Source organism: Hippoglossus stenolepis, chromosome 1 (genome assembly GCF_022539355.2).
Source record: "Hippoglossus stenolepis isolate QCI-W04-F060 chromosome 1, HSTE1.2, whole genome shotgun sequence".
Classification (NCBI taxonomy): Eukaryota; Metazoa; Chordata; class Actinopteri; order Pleuronectiformes; family Pleuronectidae; genus Hippoglossus; species Hippoglossus stenolepis.
Window position 1 is genome coordinate 2,178,017 of NC_061483.1, and position 20,418 is coordinate 2,198,434.

General features: G+C 44.0%; 1 protein-coding gene across 1 annotated transcript in view; it reads right to left on the reverse strand.

Annotated features, from left to right (window-relative positions):
* LOC124851927 (NACHT, LRR and PYD domains-containing protein 12-like) overlaps nucleotides 1-19,044 on the reverse strand; it is a 32,222-nt gene extending 13,178 nt beyond the window's left edge. Inside the window, 7 exon segments of the mRNA XM_047340114.1 lie at nucleotides 15,354-15,652; nucleotides 15,700-16,886; nucleotides 16,889-17,217; nucleotides 17,413-17,634; nucleotides 18,059-18,178; nucleotides 18,279-18,431; nucleotides 18,846-19,044. Coding sequence (XP_047196070.1) covers nucleotides 15,354-15,652; nucleotides 15,700-16,886; nucleotides 16,889-17,217; nucleotides 17,413-17,634; nucleotides 18,059-18,178; nucleotides 18,279-18,409 — 2,288 coding nt within the window. The 5' untranslated portion in view covers nucleotides 18,410-18,431; nucleotides 18,846-19,044.
* Between the last annotated feature and the right edge of the window lie 1,374 nt (nucleotides 19,045-20,418).

A 20,418-nucleotide genomic window follows, 5' to 3' on the forward strand; every position in this document is an offset into this window, starting at 1 on the left:
GATCCAGTGATGATGCTGTGTCACATCCACAGGAACACACAGGGAGGATGGTGGACTGGACTCTGTGTGACAGCTGATCTCAGAGCAGCTCACCTCCTCTGATTCCTCTGGAGCTCTGTCTCCACTCTGCCTCCCAGCAACAAGGCCCAGTCAGAGCCGCTCTACACACAAGCTGCTGCTGCTTCAGCCTCTGGATCCTCAGGACACAGCTCAGCCTCCGTCCACACACACTGTCCTCTTCACACTCACCTTTTCAAAGATCCCAGCCTCCATCTGTTGAGAGAAGAAGACATCAGTGTTTCCAGAGACTCACTTCATCAGCTGTGAGTCAGTGATGCAGCACATCCAGTAGAAAGAGCAGCAGGGACTTCAGTCCTGTTCAGAGGTGGAGCAGCTTCCTCTCTGCTTCATGTTCACGTGTTGGAATGAACACGCTAAGAGCTAAGTGTGTTTCCTCTGCATGTCAAAGTGCAGAGTGGACACCTGAGAGGTGGATTTACTGCTGTTACAGGTGAAGACATGTGTGAGCACGTGCACATAAAAGGGGCGGGGTTTACTGCGTATGACCAATCACAGACATGGACAGTTTGACTGACAGCAGAGCCTCATATTTCACAACGAGGATCAAACTGTTCTATAATAAAAATCAGAAGAGAACAAACACATGATCCAGAATAAAAGAAACTCAGTTACAGCTGCTAAATGCAGGAAGAACAGCTGGTAAAACATCTGGGATTGTGTCAATGTGTAAGTTACAGCGCCCCCTGGTGGCATTTGGGAAAAATATATTACGTGACCACGATATAATAACGTGTGTGAACGAGATAAATAACTCGGGGCCACGAGATCTGAATCTGTTGTTTACTAACAAGACGAGTGGAAGAGAAGAAGATTCTTGATGAGAAACGGTTGAATCCCAGGATGTGACACACAGTGTCTCACTGTCTCTGAGGACACACACTGTCTCTGAGGACACACACTATCTCACTGTCTCTGATGACACACAGTGTCTCACTGTCTCTGAGGACACACACTGTCTCACTGACTCTGAGGACACACACTGTCTCACTGTCTCTGAGGACACACACTGTCTCTGAGGACACACACTGTCTCTGAGGACACACTGTGGTGGAAACCTCAGACATCACTCCTCAATAGAAACACATGGACCTATCTTCAGGAAGCTGACTGAGTGCATCTGGTGTTTTGGTGACAGGATGAGTCTGGAGAGATTGAGATGTTCTGGGTGAGTTAGAGATCAACTGAACCAACCAGACGTGGATTTAAACTTCCCTTATCCGTCCCTTTAAGGAGAGTGTGCACCACACAACAGTGGAGAGTCACTGTGGTCAGTGGGCGGAGCTTTTATACGGTTGACCTCCAACTTAACCCGGAGCAGGTTAGCCGTTCATCAGAAGTTACCATGGTGATTTACCTCGTTAAGAAGTGGACGAGCTTCGTAGGACTGAAAAAACTAAACCTGAAGTTAACCTGATAACCACAAATCCTGCTTGGTAGCACAGACCCTGGATCTGTGATACTGACTGTGTTTAGTAAAATACTGATGAAAGCAGCGTGGACTGACTCCAACCATCTACTGACCTCAGAGTCTCCAGTCGACAGCCTGAACTCTGCTTTAGATCAAGCAGCTCCTTCACTCCTGAGTCCTGCAGGTCGTTTCCTCTCAGATCCAGTTCTCTCAGATGAGAGGGGTTTGACCTCAGAGCTGAAGCCAGAGAAGAACAGCTGATCTCTGACAGACCGCAGTGAATCAACCTGAATAAAGTATAAAACTTAATTGTAAATTAAACTGAGTTCATGTGTGAAAATAACAGACAAATATTCATGTCAGCACAGACTCATAACATGGAAGATAAATATGAAATCAGACATGTTGGACTAAAAATGAGTCCTGATTCAGTAAAAATATATTATTTGGACCCGGTCTCTGTCCTGCAGATCAGTTTAGAAAATTTAAGAATTCTAAACTCAGATGTGTTTAACAAGTAGCTGAATATTTAAAATGTCACAGATTAATTAATGAATGGATTCAAGTTATGTATGAGGAATTATGTAAAGTATAATTAAATCGAATCAATTGGGTATAAATGCTGTTTTATAGATATGAGATCTACAAAGTCAGTCAATGAACTGACCTGCAGAAGTCTCAGTCGACAGAGTTGGACTCTGTAGAAAACCACACAGCTCCTTCACTGCTGAGTCCTGCAGGTGGTTTAGAGTCAGTTCTCTCAGATGAGAGGGGTTTGACCTCAGAGCTGAAGCCAGAGGAAGAACAGCTGATCTCCATCCCGAGACTGCAGTTTTCCAACCTGGATAAAGAAATATGAATATTTGAATGTGTCCTCCTGTTGTTGGGGATCGTCATCATGTCAACACAGACTCTCAACATGCTGCTGACCTCAGTCCAGTCTGTGACCTGAAGATAAATATCAGATCAGACATGTTGGACCATTGTTTCATTCATCTCCTTCTTCTCTGTGTTTGGTCACTGAGCAGGTTTGTGTAATTAAACACTGTTTAAAGTAGGGATGGCTCTGAGTCACTTCCCTGTTTGTTTCTATATTTATCAACTGTCCATCGTGTTTCAATAAGAATGTGTCTTATTTTGAAAACCTGAGGAGGACGAGTGCTGAGGCCTCAGTCACATGTTGTTACTGACACTTTCTTAGTGATCAGGAGCAGGTGATGCAGGTGAATGGAGATGATGAGGTGGAGCGTGACTGACAGGCTGGTGGTGACAGATGACTGAGGGACAGTGAGCAGAGCAGAACTGAGACAATTTCAATGAATAATGGCCGAATGAAGAAAGTTGGAAGAGTGAAGAAGGATTTAAGGACCTCAGAGTCTCAGTCGACAGTTTGGACTCTCAGTCCAGAACACAGCAGCTTCACTCCTGATTCCTGCAGGGAGTTTCCCTCAAGATCCAGTTCTCTCAGATGTGGGGGTCTGGGCTTCAGAGCTGAGGCCACGACTTTACACAGTGAGTCTTTGAGAGTAGAGCAACTACCGAGTCTGTAATTAAAGAAAATATCTGTTAGAGGCCGGAAATCAGGAAACACAACATTCATACAAAACGTGATCATGTGACCCTCACCTGAGCCAAATCCCCTTTTTGCCTCTTGAACATGTTAAAAACTCCTCAGAGAATCCTTTCAGATTTGGTACAGCGTTCATTCAGACTGACAGAGGAACTCATTAGATTCAGGTGGTCAAAGGTCAAGGTCAAGGTCACACAACATGTTTCTGGCCTCTTGAACATGATGTCTCAAGTCTGTCTTTAGGGGATTGGAATGACAGAAGCAGATATATACATTTAACATTAGTTTTTATTTGTATTGACAAGTCAAATGATAGTTAGTAAGATTGAATTATACAATAAAATCAAACTAAAACATACACACCATAATTAAATGTGGCTGTCTCTTTGCTTTGCCTCTGAGCAAACACAGGATGATGTTATTTAGAACATTAAATTTCTTTATAAAACTCATTGAACCTTTATCCTAAACAATCAAGGCTTCTTAGCCTTTTGCTCTTTTAGCCAATATAGGATGGTTGAATAAAACAGACACACACACACACACACACACACACACGCACACACACACACGCACACACACTCACACACACACACACACACACACCAGCCAGTAGCCACTTCTCCTTTAGCGGTCTCAGGGCCTGGAGCCAATCTCAACTGACACTGAATCTCAGTCTCAATCAACCCCTAACTCCGATCTACATGTCTTTGGGTTTGTGGAAGGCTGGAGAGCAGAAAACCCTGCAGACACCAGGAGAACCTCCTCCCTCACAGAAGAGCTGCACTAACAGTGTTGACCACTGCAACACCATGCTGCCCCAAACAATGAAAACCATTTAACACTGAGTGGATTTGAAGAAACGACTCATCTCCACTGATTGAACATGTTATTGATCATCTCTGGACTCACAGCCTTCCTGCAGTTCCTCACAGCTGGGATCAGTCTGATCGACCTGGTCTGATGTGTTGAACTTCAACAGAGTCCAACTCATCCAGAACCTCCTCTGACATCTGCAGCATGTGAGCCAGAGCTGAGCAGTGGATCCCAGAGAGTTTCTCACCCAGTTTGTTCTCTGACGTCAGGAACTGTGCATCTGCTGATGAACTGAGTTGGTCATCTCCAGTCAGACAGTGGAAGATGTTGATGCTTCCATCAGGAGAAATGTCATAATTCTCCATCTTCTTCAGGTTATTGACTCTCTGGATGATCTCTGGATTGTTCTCTGTCCGACCCAGCAGGTCTCTAAGACTCTGGTTGGACTCCAGACTGAGGCCGTGAAGGAAGCGAGGCAATAGTCCAGATGACCATTTTGTACTGGTGAGGATTTCTCCATGGTTCTCTTCAGGGAGGTCATCCAGGAGAAGGTACTGTCTGTGTTCCACATATGTTCCAAAGAAGTTGTTTTGAGTTCTTCATGTTCCTAACGTTGTAACAGTGGAACATGCAGGCTGCAGCCAGAAACTCCTGGGCAGCTCAGATGAACAAAGCAGTAGACTGATTTCTGGAAGATCACACACTCTCTTCTGAAGATCTCAGTACAAACTCCTGAGTACACTGAGGCCTCTGTGACATTAAGACCACACCGCTCTAGGTCTTTATTGGTGACATGATGTTCCCTTCCCTCAGATGTTTAAGTGCCCAGCCTCCCAGCTTCAGAAGAACGTCCTGTCAGCCTCCGTCAGCTGCTGTGGAGTGCGTCTCATGTCCCTCACGTACTTGTTGTTCTTCCTCTTTGTCTAGACAGCAGGAAGTGAGTACAGGTCAGTCAGGGTCTTGAGCAGCTCTCCTCTCTGGTCTGTGGTCAACATGTGCTCCAGAACCATAGCACTCATCAACCCAGAAGACTGGGATTTGACACATGATAGCAGAGCTCCTGGAGCGTCTTGATGTGTGAGATGATTCTACCGCACAGCTCTTCATCACTGGTCTCTCTGAAGTACTCTCGCTTCTGGGCGTCAGTGAAGCCTCGTACTTCTGTGTTTGTCAGCACATGCAGAGGGATCTGATTGGCCGCCGCAGGTCTGGAGTTGTCAGACGAGCCGAGGAAGCAGATTCCCTGGATGAGTTTGTCAGCAGCATTGACTGATGACCTCTGTGCGACATCAGACACAAGCTCCTGGTTGAAGTCAGAAAGTGCCTTTCATCCAGGCCGTCAAGGCAGACAAGGTTTACAGACGCGAGCGTCTCTGCCGTGAGCTTCTGTAGCTGGATGAAAATCACGAACGGCGTGAGAAGACTGTGCTGCTGGTCTTTGCACCAGGTTCAGCTCCCTGAACAAGCACAGTCAGCAGACCCACATCTTGGTTTTCTAAACCCTCTACCCAGTCCAGTGAACTTCTGCACCGAGAAGGTTTTTCCAACGCCAGCGGCCGCCGTTGGTCAGAATGACTCTAGTGCCTCTGCTGGTCAGTTAAGGCTTTAAAGATGTCAAGTGGCACTTGATGAAGTGCTCGTGGAGGCTGCTAATATGGAGGAAGCCGTCTCAAGCTGCCTCACCTCATGTTGGTATTAACCTCTTCACTCTGTCCCTCTGTGATGTAGAGCTCAGTGTAGATCTGTGAGGAGGGTTCTACTTCCTGTTTCATCAGTTCCTTCGATGCATGTTCACATCTCCTCCACACTGAGCTTATGTTCATCTAAAACCTCTCCTGCAGACCACGATCTGCTGAAAGACAAGAAACAATGTCAGAGACAGAATCTGAGAATCTGCTGATTGTTTCATCAGATCAGAAAAACTACAGAAAATAAAAGCTTTTTAACTTTTGTGCTTTTATAACGATGTTAAATGTTGATGCTGTATGAAGGAACAAAATAAAACAACATGTGCTGATGTCGAGTAGAAGACATCAGCAGACACACATCTCCAGTGCTGCTCTGAGCCGGCTGTCTGAGGCTCCAGCTCCTATTCTGGATCTTTGTCCACACTGGGGACAGGAGGAGTCTCCTGCAGAACCAGACTGATTTAGTATGAGGTGATACATTGTCTGCAGAACCAGTGTCCACAGCTAGTGGAGACTGGATCCTTCAGGGCGTCCTGACACGAGAAGCAGCAGAGACTGACTGCTCCTCCTCAGAGAAACATGTCCTCTTCCTCCTCCCTGCTGAAGACATTTTCCTGATAACTCACATGTCACAGTCACAGGTTGTCACATCATTCAGAGGATGATGTTTACAGTGTGTGGAAATTTGGTGCAGATCCAAATCAAAATGAGTCTCTAGTGAATTTCGTGGTTTCCTGCAGGGAGCGTGTTGGTTCTTGGTGGAGGTCTGAGCTCTTTGAGTGATTCTGAGGAGATTAGTCACCAACTTCCAATGAGCTGTGTCCTAATGCAGGGGGCCACACTAGAGGAAATAAATCTTCTTCCAGAGCAGGTCACAGTGAGAAACAGTCTCTTACTCTGTGTGTGAGGGTCCAGGTTCATTTCTGAAGTTGAGAGGGAGAGTGTCATGGACCAGTCACTCTTCAGAGACACACAGCTGGATTCTGGAGACTCTGCTCAGTCTGTGGTCTGACCTCTGCAAACACAAACATGTTTTTATTCAGAACACATCATTCATTGGTTCATTCTCTGAGGATTCAGTTTGGAGGTTCACGTGTTTGTAGCAGGTCTCTTACTTTATTGTGTGAGGGTCCAGGTTCATTACTGAAGTTTTGAGGATTGACCCATGGACGGTCACTCTTCAGGGGCACACAGCTGAACACTGGGAGACTCTGCTCTGTCCTCCTCTTCCTCCTCATAGCACTCATCTTCAGTCTGAGAGGAAAAACACTTGTGAGCTCACAGGAATCAGGAAAAACAAGTCTGTTCAAGAAACACACCCAAAAAAACAAGGACACACACACACACACACACACACACACACACACACACACACACACACACACACACACACACACACACACACACACACACACACTCAGAGTCACTCTTAGTATGATTCTGAAAACACGTTCTGTTATTAAACACTTGATGAACAGATGTGAGTAAGAAGATAAAACAGAAAACTGTGAGTTAACTCTGTTAATTAGTCCTTTGAAGGCTCTTTGTTTCCACAGCTGCTGTTCACATCTGTCTCTGGGGATCCGATCACATGAAACTACGTCTGTCACCAGGTGTGAACTGACAAACTTAGGATTGTGTGATCAGCAGGCCAGATATTAACAGCAGGTGTGAGAGTGCTTGACAGTAAAACTTTCAGAAAGTTGTGTTCACTCCTGCTCCCCTTTTTCTTCCTTCTATGTCCCAGTGAAAATGGAGTCTGACCTTCCCTGTTCATCAAACCTCTCTCCTCTTTACAGTAGATATGAGAGTTGCTCACAGACTATTTAAAGCTGCAGTGTGTAAGACTCAGGTGAAAGGATCCATCTTTGGAAATTAAATATAAAATAATCCCAGTGATGTTTCACTAGTGTGTTTCATCTAAATTGTATGAATCACAGTTTTCTTGACTCTAGAATGGGAAGATCTGTATCACGTTATAACGTGAAACTCAGCACGTTGTCCTGTGGAGTGGAGCTTCCTGAAACAGCCGCTCACAGGAGGAAACAGTGCATTTGTTGGGACTATTTCCAGCGAGGCGGATGGAGCTCTATGGCACAAACACATGAGATGTGTCAGGCTGTGGATGCACACACAATATGTTCATATCAACAAGAAGAAACATATAAAATATCACCAGACTTGTTCTTTTAAACGTCTTCTCCTGATAATCCAGACTGAGAGTTTGAGTTTTGGGCTGTGAATCGCCCGATTAAGTCAAGTCCTTCCTCTTCTGGTTATAATACTGAAGGATTCACGCTTCCTTCTTGTCTCATCTATGAACTTAGCTTCTCTTTCTTCTACTTCCCCCAGCTATGTGTATATTACTGAATACTGGAGGTAGTGGTCACTTCCAATTGTTGAGTCTTCCCATACTTCCCACTGCATGTCCATGCCACCTCACTTGATACAGTGTGAAATCCAGTGCTGAAGTGTTACCTGTGTGTACATCTATCCTTGTCCCTCATTCGTTAATACATATTAAATTACTATCCTCCAATTGTTGTTCATTCCTCTCCCCATGTGTGTCCGTCTTTCTCCCCCACAATGTGCTATGTGATTCAAATCCCACAGCAAAGATATGATTCTAAATACTGTCCTTGTATCTGCTTGAGTTTATTGATTCCTAGTTGTTTATTGATCCCCCATCACACATAATATCAGTATAATTGAGGATTCTATCAACATTTGGTTTCAACCATGTTTCTTGCACACAAACCCGTCCTGGATACAGATCATTTCTCACCTCCTCACAAGTCAGTTCATTAATGTTCACATGATTTGCAGCTTTTACTATTATTTGTTCTGTCGATTTGTTTCCATTATTTGCATGTATGACTCCTGCTATAAAGTGACTAGTTTCTTTAAATCAACCCACACTCTGTCCTCTTTTGAACATTTCTTGCTGCTTAATAGGTTATTCACTTCATTTTTGTGTCTTGACTCTCTACCTCTCCTCTGGTTCACCGTCTTGACAGCATCTGCATATGTGATTTTGTTTTGTACCTGACCTATAGAATCTCACCTCGCTCTTCATTACTTCACATCCTCCACATGCCACACTATGGTTTCCAGTTACAACAGTTTGGTTGCATCCTTTCCCATACTGCTCATACTCATGATCCTCACCACATCACTTACCTTCTTTTTCCTTTACATGTCATAGCATTAAGACCAAATGTGACAGTTGAAGCTGGGTATATATTCCCCTCACTGTAAGTCCCTTGTTTCCCAGCACTACTTTCTTTGGAAGAATTTCTTCCTCAGAATTGCAGCAATATGCTTCAAACACCTCTTCACCCCTTCTCTGAAAGCCTGTTATCTCTGTACATCTTAGTTCCCACCTTTCAGATCTAATTCGACCCTCACTCACACCGTCACCCACGGTCTTTACCTTAGATATTCAAACTTCCTGATCATTGAGCAGCTGTGGACCAGAGAGAAACTGACCGACAGAGATTTTTAATCTTTAATAAGTGGAAATGTTTATTTTCATGTAAAAATAAAGAAATGATTCATGTAAACAAAAGCAGCCACAAGATTTTACCAAGTGAATAAAACTACCTGAGGTTTGAAAAGAGCGTTTCCGTGATGATCCAAACTGGATTTCGTGGTTTTTCCTGCAGCAGTTTAAATTAAATCATTTGAAGCTGAGATTTTCGACCTTCTACCGTTAAACAGTGAAACATGGAAAGTGAGAAACTCAAACAGGTCAGATCATCACCTGCGACTTTACAGAAGATCTTGTCTAGCGTCATTCAATAAAACACGTGAAATAAAATCGTTAAAATTTAGACAGTAAATAAAGATGAAGCCAAATGATCTGCATCGCCCCTGGTATTGGCTGCAGTATAGGTGCTAAACCCCGCCTCCTCCATGTGTCCCCAGTCAGCTGATTATTGAATCACAAATTCACCAAGCTGTGTGGTCGCTGTGAGGCAGTGACCGGACGACACGTCGCTCGCAACCAATCACGCTTGACGTTTCCATGGATACAATATTCTGTATCAATAAGATTAAGACAATAATCTGAATAAAACACTAACATCTAAACAGTATGTTCTGATAAACTAACCTGAATAAGATCATACTCAGAATAATCAGCAATCATTGATAAAACATTACAACATCATATCGGAGTTACACAACATCTTGACATCCGACAGTTACAAGTGATGACATCATGTCCTGGAGCGTGGTAGAGTCTGTGCGTGAGAATGCGATCACAGACTGGATATAAATGATTCTTCTGCAGTTCATCACGTTGTGGATTGAAAAATGTCACTTTAAGGGATATTCCCTCGTTTCCTTTTATTTCATGTACATTTTGTGAAATAAATGTAGGTAAGTGTGATCTTATTGTCGATGTTGTATAAGCGTTGTACATGAAAGAAAGTCCACTTGTATAAAACCTTCTATCTCTTTTGTACATGAGCAGGAACATGCAGATCAGTTATGAACATGTGTGAAGAATCCAGAGAATGTACATGAAAACTTCACTATTTGACAAATAACGCCCAGTTAAATTCACTTTGAACAGAAAAACAGCCTCAGCTTCTCATTGGGGAAAATGGCTCTTTCTTATTTAATCTGAAAAAGTTCTTCACCTCGTCATTTTCTTTTTCTTCTTTATTTACATCAGCTCTTAAATCACTGTTGACTTTATACTTCAATTAACACTGAGCATCTTATTTACAGCCTGGTCTCATCAATCTGTGTTCAGATACTTACGACTTTACACTTTCTGATTCCCTGCAGTGCTCATGGTTTTCACCTGATGTCTTTAGTTTTCAACACAACATGCTAACACACGCTGCAAATCAGCAGGATCAGAAGTGAAACTGTTTTAAAACATAAGAAGCTTGTCTGAACTCAGCAGTTATTTATTTATAACAGCGACTACTCACAGCTTCATGTCAGTAAATATAATGTCACTTTTTACATTTGAAAGTAAAATTTACATAAAATTTGCATATTTTTCTACACATAACTTGGAAATATTTACGACTTTGACTTTTGTCGTCAAGGACAAGAGCAACAACAGATCCAGTGATGATGCTGTGTCACATCCACAGGAACACACAGGGAGGATGGTGGACTGGACTCTGTGTGACAGCTGATCTCAGAGCAGCTCACCTCCTCTGATTCCTCTGGAGCTCTGTCTCCACTCTGCCTCCAGCAACAAGGCCCAGTCAGAGCCGCTCTACACACAAGCTGCTGCTGCTTCAGCCTCTGGATCCTCAGGACTGGCTCAGCCTCCGTCCACTGTCCTCTTCACACTCACCTTCACTAAGATCACCACCATCTGTTGAAAAGACATCAGTAGCAGGGCTTCACTTCATCAGCTGTGAGTCAGTGATACAGCACATCCAGTAGAAGAGCAGCAGGACTTCAGTCCTGTTCAGAGGTGGAGCAGCTTCCTCTCTGCTTCATGTTCACGCGTGTTGGAATGAACACGCTAGAAACTAAGTGTGTTTCCTCTGCATGTCAAAGTGCAAGTGGACACTGAGGAGTGAATTTACTGCTGTTACAGAGTGAAGACATGTTTCACTGTGTGAGCACGTGCACATAAAAGGCGGGGTTTTCATTATGACCAATCTGAACATGGACAGTTTGACTGACAGCAGAGCCTCATATTTCTACAGCAAGGATCAAACTGTTCTATAATAAAAATCAGAGGAGAACAAACACATGATCCAGAATAAAAACTCAGTCACAGCTGCTAAATGCAGGAAGAACAGCTGGTAAAAATACTCTGATTGTAATGTGTAAGTTACAGCGCCCCCTGGTGTATTTGGTAAAAATATATTACGTGACCACGATATAATAACGTGTGTGAACGAGATAAATAACTCGAGGCCACGAGATCTGAATCTGTTGTTTACTAACAGGAGCGGTGGAAGAAGAAGATTCTTGATGAAACGTTTGAATCCCAGGATGTGACACACCGATGTCTGCTGTCTCTGAGGACACACACTGTCTCACTGTCTCTGAGGACACACACTGTCTCACTGTCTCTGAGGACACACACTGACTCTGAGGACACACACTGTCTCACTGACTCTGAGGACACACACTTACTCAGAGGACACAAACTGTCTCTGAGGACACACTGTCTCACTGACTCTGAGGACACTCACTGTATCTGAGGACACACACTGACTCACTGTCTCTGAGGACACACACTGTCTCTGAGGACACACTGTGGTGGAAACCTCAGACATCACTCCTCAATAGAAACACATGGACCTATCTTCAGGAAGCTGACTGAGTGCATCTGGTGTTTTGGTGACAGGATGAGTCTGGAGAGATTGAGATGATTCTGGGTGAGTTGGAGATCAACTGAACCAACCAGACGTGGATTTAAACTTCCTTATCCGTCCCTTTAAGGAGAGTGTACCACACAACAGTGTAGAGTCACTGTGGTCAGTGGGCGGAGCTTTTATACGGGTTGATCTCCAACTTAACCTGGAGCAGGTTAGCCGTTCATCAGAAGTTACCGTGTGAATTTAACTGCGTTAAGAAATTAGACTGACTTAAATCTGACAGAAAAAACTAAACCTGAAGTTAACCTGATAACCACAAATCCTGCTTGGCTGCTGTGACCTGGATCTGTACTGTAATGCAGCTGTGTTTAGTAAAATACTGGTAGAAAGCAGCGTGGACTGACTCCAACCATCTACTGACCTCAGAGTCTCAGTCGACAGCCTGAACTCTGCTTTAGATCAAAGCAGCTCCCTTCACTCCTGAGTCCTGCAGCTTGTTGTACCTCAGATCCAGTTCTCTCAGATGAGAGGGTTTGACCTCAGAGCTGAAGCCAGAGAAGAACAGCTGATCTCTGACAGACTGCAGACCCTTCCAACCTGAACAAAGGATAAAAACTTAACTTTGTAAATTAACTGAGCTCATGTGTGAAAATAACGGACAAATATTCATGTGACACAGACTCATAACATGGAAGATAAATATGAAATCAGACATGTTGGACTAAAAAACGAGTCCTGATTCAGTAAAAATATATTATTGGACCCGGTCTCTGTCCTGCAGATCAGTTTAGGAAATCCAGAACTAAACTCAGATGTGTTTTAACAAGTAGCTGAAAATTTAAAATGTCACAGATTAATTAATTAATGGTTTCAAGTTATGTATGAATTATGTTAAATTATAATTAAATGAGATCAATTGGGTATAAATGCTGTATTATAGATATGAGATCTACAAAAGTCAGTCAGTGAACTGACCTCAGAGTCTCAGTCGACAGGTTGGACTCTGTGAAAACCACCTGTCCTTCACTCCTGTGTCCCTGCAGCTTGTTGTCACTCAGATCCAGTTCTCGCAGATGAGAGGGAGTTTGACCTCAGAGCTGAAGCCAGAAGTAGCTGATCTCTGACAGACTGCAGTACTTCATCCTGGATAAAGGATAAAACTTAACTGTGAATTAAACTGAGTTCATGTGTAGAAAATAACATACAAATATTCATGTCAGCACAGACTCATAACATGGAAAGATAAATATGAAATCAGACATGTTGGACTAAAAACAGGTTTCTGATTCAGTAAAAATAGATTATTTGGACCCGGTCTCTGTCCTGCAGATCAGTTTAGGAAATCCAGAACTAAACTCCAGTGTTTTAACAAGTAGCTGAATATTTGAAATGTCACAGATTAATTAATGAATGGATTCAAGTTATGTATGAAGAGGAATTATGTTAAATTAGAATGAAATGAGATCAATTGTTTGTTTATAGATATGAGATCTACAAAAGTCAGTCAGTAGACTGACCACAGAGTCTCCAGTCGACAGGTTGGACTCTGTGAGAAACCACACAGCTCCTTCATATGAGTCCTGCGGGTCATTGTAGCTCAGATCCAGTTCTCTCAGATGAGAGGGTTTGACATCAGAGCTGAAGCCAGAGAAGAACAGCTGATCTCTGACAGTCACATCTGCCTTCAACCTGGATAAAGAAATATGAATATTTGAATGTGTCTCTGTTGTTGTGGATCGTCATCATGTCAACACAGACTCTCCAACATGCTGCTGACCTCAGTCCAGTCTGTGACCTGAAGATAAATATCCAGATCAGACATGTTGGACCATTGTTTCATTTATCTCCTTCTCTGCGTGTTTGATCACTGAGCAGGTTTGTGTAATTAAACACAGTTTAAAGTAGGGATGGCTCCTGACAGTCACTTCTGTTGTTTCTATACTTATCAACTGTCCAACGTGTTTCAATAAGAATGTGTCTTATTTTGAAAACCTGAGGAGGACGAGTGCTTAGCCTCAGTCCACATGTTGTTACTGACACTTTCTTAGTGATCCAGGAGCAGGTGAGTGCAGGTGAATGGAGTTGATGAGGAGGACGTGACTGACAGGCTGGAGTGAGGGACAGATGACTGAGGACAGTGGTGAAACAGAACTGAGACAATTTAAATAAATAATGACCCAATAAGAAAGAAAGTTGGAAAAGTGAAGAAGGATTTGGGACCTCAAGAGTCAGTCGACAGTTTGGACTCTCCAGTCAGAACACAGCAGCTTCACTTCTGAATCCACGAGTCGTTAGAAGCTCCAGATCCAGTTCTCTCAGATGTAGAGGTCTGACTTCAGAGCTGAGGCCATGACTTCACAGTGAGTCTCTGAGTCCACAACCACTGAGTCTGTAATTCAAGAAAATATCTGTTCGAATAAAATCAGAAAACACAACAATCATACAAAACATCATGTGACCCTCACCCTGGTAAATCCCCTTTTTGTCTCATGAACATGTTAAAAACTCCTCAAGAGAATCCTTTCAGATTTGGTACAAGCGTTCATTTAGAGTGACAGAGGAACTCATTAGCTAATGTCACAAAATTAAATGTGAAATCTGAATCTGAGCCCATCTGCAGAAGCAGTGTTGAGCCAGTTCACACTTAAAAAGAACGAGTTCCAAGTTCAGTTCATGCAGATGAAAATGAACTAGTTCACGTTCACAGTTCATTTTTTATTGCGATGATTCAGGTGACAAACGTCCGGTCATGTGTTTGGTTCTGAATCGAGTGAGTCGGATCATGTCTGCGTGTCGCTCATTTTAACACTGAGTCCTGACTGTGGTAATCTCGTGTTGTACTGAGCACAATGTTGACGAGTCATTTTCATGATGTTTAAATGCAGCTCATAAACTGTGGAATCAAACCAACACTAAGTGACTTCATGTGCTGATCAGGTCCTGATAACTAGTGATGAGTGTTTATTAGTTCCAGTGAGAGCAGAGTGGAGGACACAGAAACTCCAGCTCGGTACAAACCAGCTGCAGCTTCTGTTCTGATCATGAAGCAGCTGATCACTGAGCAGCTGAGACCAGAGAAACTCTGTGTTTCACTTCTACAAAGTCACTGAGCGGCTGCTTCACGTGAACGAGCTCTGATCTCACTGCGTGTGTCGCTCTGAGCAAGTGAGTGGGGGGGGCAGTAGCCACTTATCCTTTAGCGGTCTCAGGGGCCTGGAGCCAATCTCAGCTGACACTGAATCTCAGTCTCCAATCAACCTAACTCCGATCTACATGTCTTTGGGTTTGTGGAGGAAGCTGGAGAACCCAGAGAAAACCCTGCAGACACCAGGAGAACCTCCTCCTCACAGAAAGGCTGCACTAACAGTGTTGACCACTGCAACACCATGCTGCCCCAAACAATGAGAACCATTTAACACTGAGTGTATTTGAAGAACGACTCATCTCCACTGATTGAACATGTTATTGATCATGTCTGGACTCACCGAGCCTTCCTGCAGTTCCTCACAGCTGGGATCAGTCTCCGTCGACCCTGGTCTGATGTGTTGAACTTCTCCAGGTCCAACTCATCCAGAATCTTCTCTGACATCTGCAGCATGTAGGCCAGAGCTGAGCAGTGGATCTCAGAGAGTTCCTCCTTTGATCTGTTCTCTGACGTCAGGAACTGTTGCATCTGCTGATGAACTGAGTGGTCGTTCATCTCAGTCAGACAGTGGAAGATGTTGATGCTTCTGTCAGGAGAAATGTCACCACTCTCCATCTCCTTCAGGTTGTTGATGACTCTCTGGATGATCTTTGGATTGTTCCTGTCGACCAGCCGCCTCCTAAGACTCTCTGGATGATATTTGGATTGTTCTCTGTCCGACCCAGCAGGCCTCCTAAGACTCTCTGGTTGGACTTCAGACTGAGGCCGTGAAGGAAGCGAACAAACAGGTCCAGATGACCATTTTTACTGGTGAGGGATTTCTCCATGGTTCTCTTCAGGAGGTCATCCAGGGAGGAGGTACTGCCTGTGTTCCCATATGTTCCAAAGAAGTTGTTGAGTTCTTCTGTGTTCCTCTTGGTGTAACAGTGGAACATGTAGACTGCAGCCAGAAACTCCTGAACGCTCAGATGAACAAAGCAGTAGACTGATTTCTGGAAGATCACACACTCTCTTCTGAAGATCTCAGTACAAACTCCTGAGTACACTGAGGCCTCTGTGACATTAAGACCACACCGCTCCAGGTCTTCTTGGTAAAACATGATGTTTCCTTCCTCCAGATGTTTAAGCGCCAGCCTCCCCAGCTTCAGAAGAACGTCCCTGTCAGCCTCCGTCAGCTGCTGTGGAGTCGTCTCATGTCCCTCACCGTACTTGTTGTTCTTCCTCTTTGTCTGAACCAGCAGGAAGTGTGAGTACAGGTCAGTCAGGGTCTTGGGCAGCTCTCCTCTCTGGTCTGTGGTCAACATGTGCTCCAGAACTGTAGCACTGATCCAGCAGAAGACTGGGATTTGACACATGATGTGGAGGCTCCTGGACGTCTTGATGTGTGAGATGATTCTGCTGCACAGCTCTTCATCACTGAATCTCCTCCTGAAGTACTCCTCCTTCTGGGCGTCAGTGAAGCCTCGTACTTCTGTGACCCTGTCAACACATGTAGGAGGGATCTGATTGGCCGCCGCAGGTCTGGAGGTTATCCAGACGAGAGCCGAGGGAAGCAGATTCCCCCGGATGAGGTTTGTCAACAGCACGTTGACTGATGACCTCTGTGCGACATCAGTCACAAGCTCCCTGTGGTTGAAGTCCAGAGAAGGTCTGCTTTCATCCAGGCCGTCAAAGATGAACAAAGGTTTACAGACAGCGAGCGTCTCTGCCGTGAGCTTCTGTAACGCTGGATGGAAAACACGGAGCAGCGTGAGAAGACTGTGCTGCTGGTCCTTCACCAGGTTCAGCTCCCTGAACGAAAGCACAGTCAGCAGATCCACATCTTGGTTTTCTAAACCCTCTGCCCAGTCCAGAGTGAACTTCTGCACCGAAGAGGTTTTCCAACGCCAGCGACGCCGTTGGTCAGGACGACTCTGATGCTGCTCTGCTGGTCAGTTGAGGCTTTAAAGATGTCGTGGCACTTGATGGGAGTGTCGTGGAGGCTCTTCATCTTGGAAGCCGTCTCAAGCTGCCTCACCTCATGTTGAGTATTAACCTCTTCACTCTGTCCCTCTGTGATGTAGAGCTCAGTGTAGATCCTGTTGAGGAGGGTTCCACTTCCTGTTTCATCAGTTCCTTCAGTCACATGTTCACATCTCCTCCTCACACTGAGCTTATGTTCATCTAAAACCTCCTGCAGACCACGATCTGCTGAAAGACAAGAAACAATGTCAGAGACAGAGAATCTGAGAATCTGCTGATTGTTTTCATCAGATACAGAAAAACAACAGAAAATAAAAGCTTTTTAACTTTGTGCTTTTATAACGATGTTAAATGTTGATGCTGTATGAAGGAACAAAATAAAACAACATGTGCTGATGTCAGAAGTGAAGACATCAGCAGACACATGTACAGTGCTGCTCTGACCGGCTGTCTGAGCTCCAGCTCCTGTTCTGGATCTTTGTCCACACTGGGGACAGGAGGAGTCTCCTGAAGAACCAGACTGGTCCCAGTACGAGGTGATGCACTGTCTGCAGAACCAGTGTCCACAGGTGGTGGAGACTGGATCCTTCAGGACGTCCTGACACGAAGCACAGCAGGACGACTGCTCCTCCTCAGAAACATGACTCCTCTTCCTCTCCCTGTGAAGACATTTCCTGATAACTCACATGTCACAGTCACAGGTTGTCATTACTTCTGTCAAGGAGGTTTTGTTTTCACCCAGTATGTTTGTGTGGTTTGTTCGTTAGTGGGATTATAAAAATCCACTAAACAGATTACCAGTAAACTTGTTGGAAGGATGTGGTCTGTGAACCAGATCGGGTTCAGAGGACTGATGTTTACCAGTGTGTGGAATTTGGTGCAGATCCAAATAAAAACGAGTCTCTAGTGAATCTCAAAGTGGTTTCATAAGGAGCGTGTTGGTTCTTGGTGGAGGTCTGAGCTCTTTGAGTGATTCTGAGAGATTAGTCACCAACTTCAATGAAGCTGTGTCCTAATGCAGGGGCCACACCAGAGGAAACTAAATCCTCTTCAGAGCAGGTCACAGTAGAAACAGTCTCTTACTCTGTGTGTGAGGGTCCAGGTTCATTACTGAAGACTGGAGGATGTATCATGGACCAGTCACTCTTCAGAGACACACAGCTGGACCCTGGAGACTCTGCTCTCAGTCTGTGGTCCTGACCTCTGCAAACACAAACATGTTTTTATTCAGAACACATCATTCACTGGTTCATTCTCTGAGGATTCAGTTTGGAGCTTCACATGTTTGTAGCAGGTCTCTTACTTTGTGTGTGAGGGTCCAGGTTCATTACTGAAGGTTAGAGGAAGTCCTTTGGACATGTCACTCTTCAGAGACACACAGCTGAACACTGGAGACTCTGCTCTGTCCTCCTCTTCTTCCTCATAAACACTCATCTTCAGTCTTAGTGGAAAAACACTGTGAGCTCAAAGGAATCAGGACAAACAAGTCTGTTCAAGAAACGCACCCAAAAAAACAAGGAAGGACACACACACACACACACACACACACACACACACACACACACACACACACACACTCAGGTGACTGTAACGTATGATTCTGAAAACACGTTCTGTTATTAAACACTTGATGAACAGACTTGATGAAGATAAAACATGAAACTGTGAGTTAACTCTGTTAATTAGTCCTTTGAAGGCTCTTTGTTCCACAGCTGCTGTTCACATCTGTCTCTGGGGATCCGATCACATGAAACTACGTCTGTCACCAGGTGTGAACTGACAAACTTAGAGTCGTGTGATCAGCAGACGTGTTAACAGCAGGTGTGAGACTGTGACAGTAAAACTTTCAGAAAGTTGTGTTCACACTCACCTGCTCACTTTTCTTCCTTCTGCTCATCCAGGTGAAAATGGAGTCTGACACTTCCCTGTTCTCAGGCTCCTCCTCTCTCTCTTTACAGTAGATATGAGAGTTGCTCACAGACCATTTAAAGCTGCAGTGTGTAAGACTCAGGTGAAAGGATCCATCTTTTGAATTAAATATAAAATAATCCTAGTGATGTTTCCACTAGTGTGTTTGATCTAAATTGTATGAATCACAGTTTTCTTTAGTCTAGAATGGGAAGATCTGTATCACGTTATAACGTGAAACTCAGCACGTTGTCCTTTGGAGTGGAGCTTCCTGAAACAGCCGCTCACAGGAGGAAACAGTGCATTTGTTGGGGACTATTTCCAGCGGCGGATGGAGCTCTATGGCACAAACACATGAGATATGTCAGGCTGTGGATGCACACACAATATGTTTATATCAACAAGAAGAAAAATATATAAAATATCACCAGACTTGTTCTTTTAAACGTCTTCTCCTGATAATCAGACTGAGAGAGTTTGAGTTTTGGGCTGTGAATCATCGATTAAAGTCCGTTCTTCCTCTTCTGGTTATAATACTGAAGGATACTTCCTTCTTTTCTCATCTAACAAATTTGACTTCTCTTTCTTCTACTTCCCAGCCTATGTGTATAATGCTGAATATAATGTAGTGGTCACTTCCAATTGTTGAGTCTTCCCATACTTCCCACTCACATGTCCATGCCACCTCACTTGATACCAGTGTCAAATCCAGTGCTGAAGTGTTACCTGTGTGTACATCTATCCTTGTCCCTCTCCCGTCGTTAATACATATTAAATTACTATCCTCCAATTGTTGTTCTATTATCTCCCCATGTGTGTCCGTCTTTCTCCCCCCCCACAATGTGCTATGTGAATTAAAATCCCCACAGCAAAAGATATGATTCCTAATCTGTCCTTGTATCTGCTTGAGTTTATTGATTCCTAGTTTCCTGCATGAGTTATAGTGATTTATGATGTTAACTGTCCTTTTGTCCATATTTCTAACACAATATATTCTTCTTCTTCTTCTTTCCCCTTACTGACATCTCTGAATGGAATATTTGCCTTGATACATGTAGTGCACCTTGTTGTTCTGGGTTTGAACCCTCATGGTTGATGCACTTATTGTAAGTTGCTTTGGATAAAAGCGTCAGCTAAATGTAATGTAATGTAATGTAACAACCCTTATTGATCAGAAACCTCTCTCACCAAGCGAGAAGATGTTTTACCTGAAATCGTACCTCGTCAGAGAAGCCCTCAAAGCGGTGTGTGGCAGTAGACCATGCCACGGGGCTCTCACCACAGCAGCCAGAGACAAACCATTTGGGTTTCAGCATCTTTTATTAAATCCAAACATAAATTCAAAAGGCAAACTTAAACTTCATGAACTTTTCAGCTCAGTGTCTCTCCCACGTTTCTCAGTGTCGCTGAGAGTCTGTCCGAGTGTTCTGAGTCCTTTCCTCTGAGGCAGCTCAGACGCTGCCTTTTAAGCATGAGGATCATTCAGCTAACAGCTCTCAGCTGGGCTGATTGATCCTCTGTGGTGCAGGTGAAGG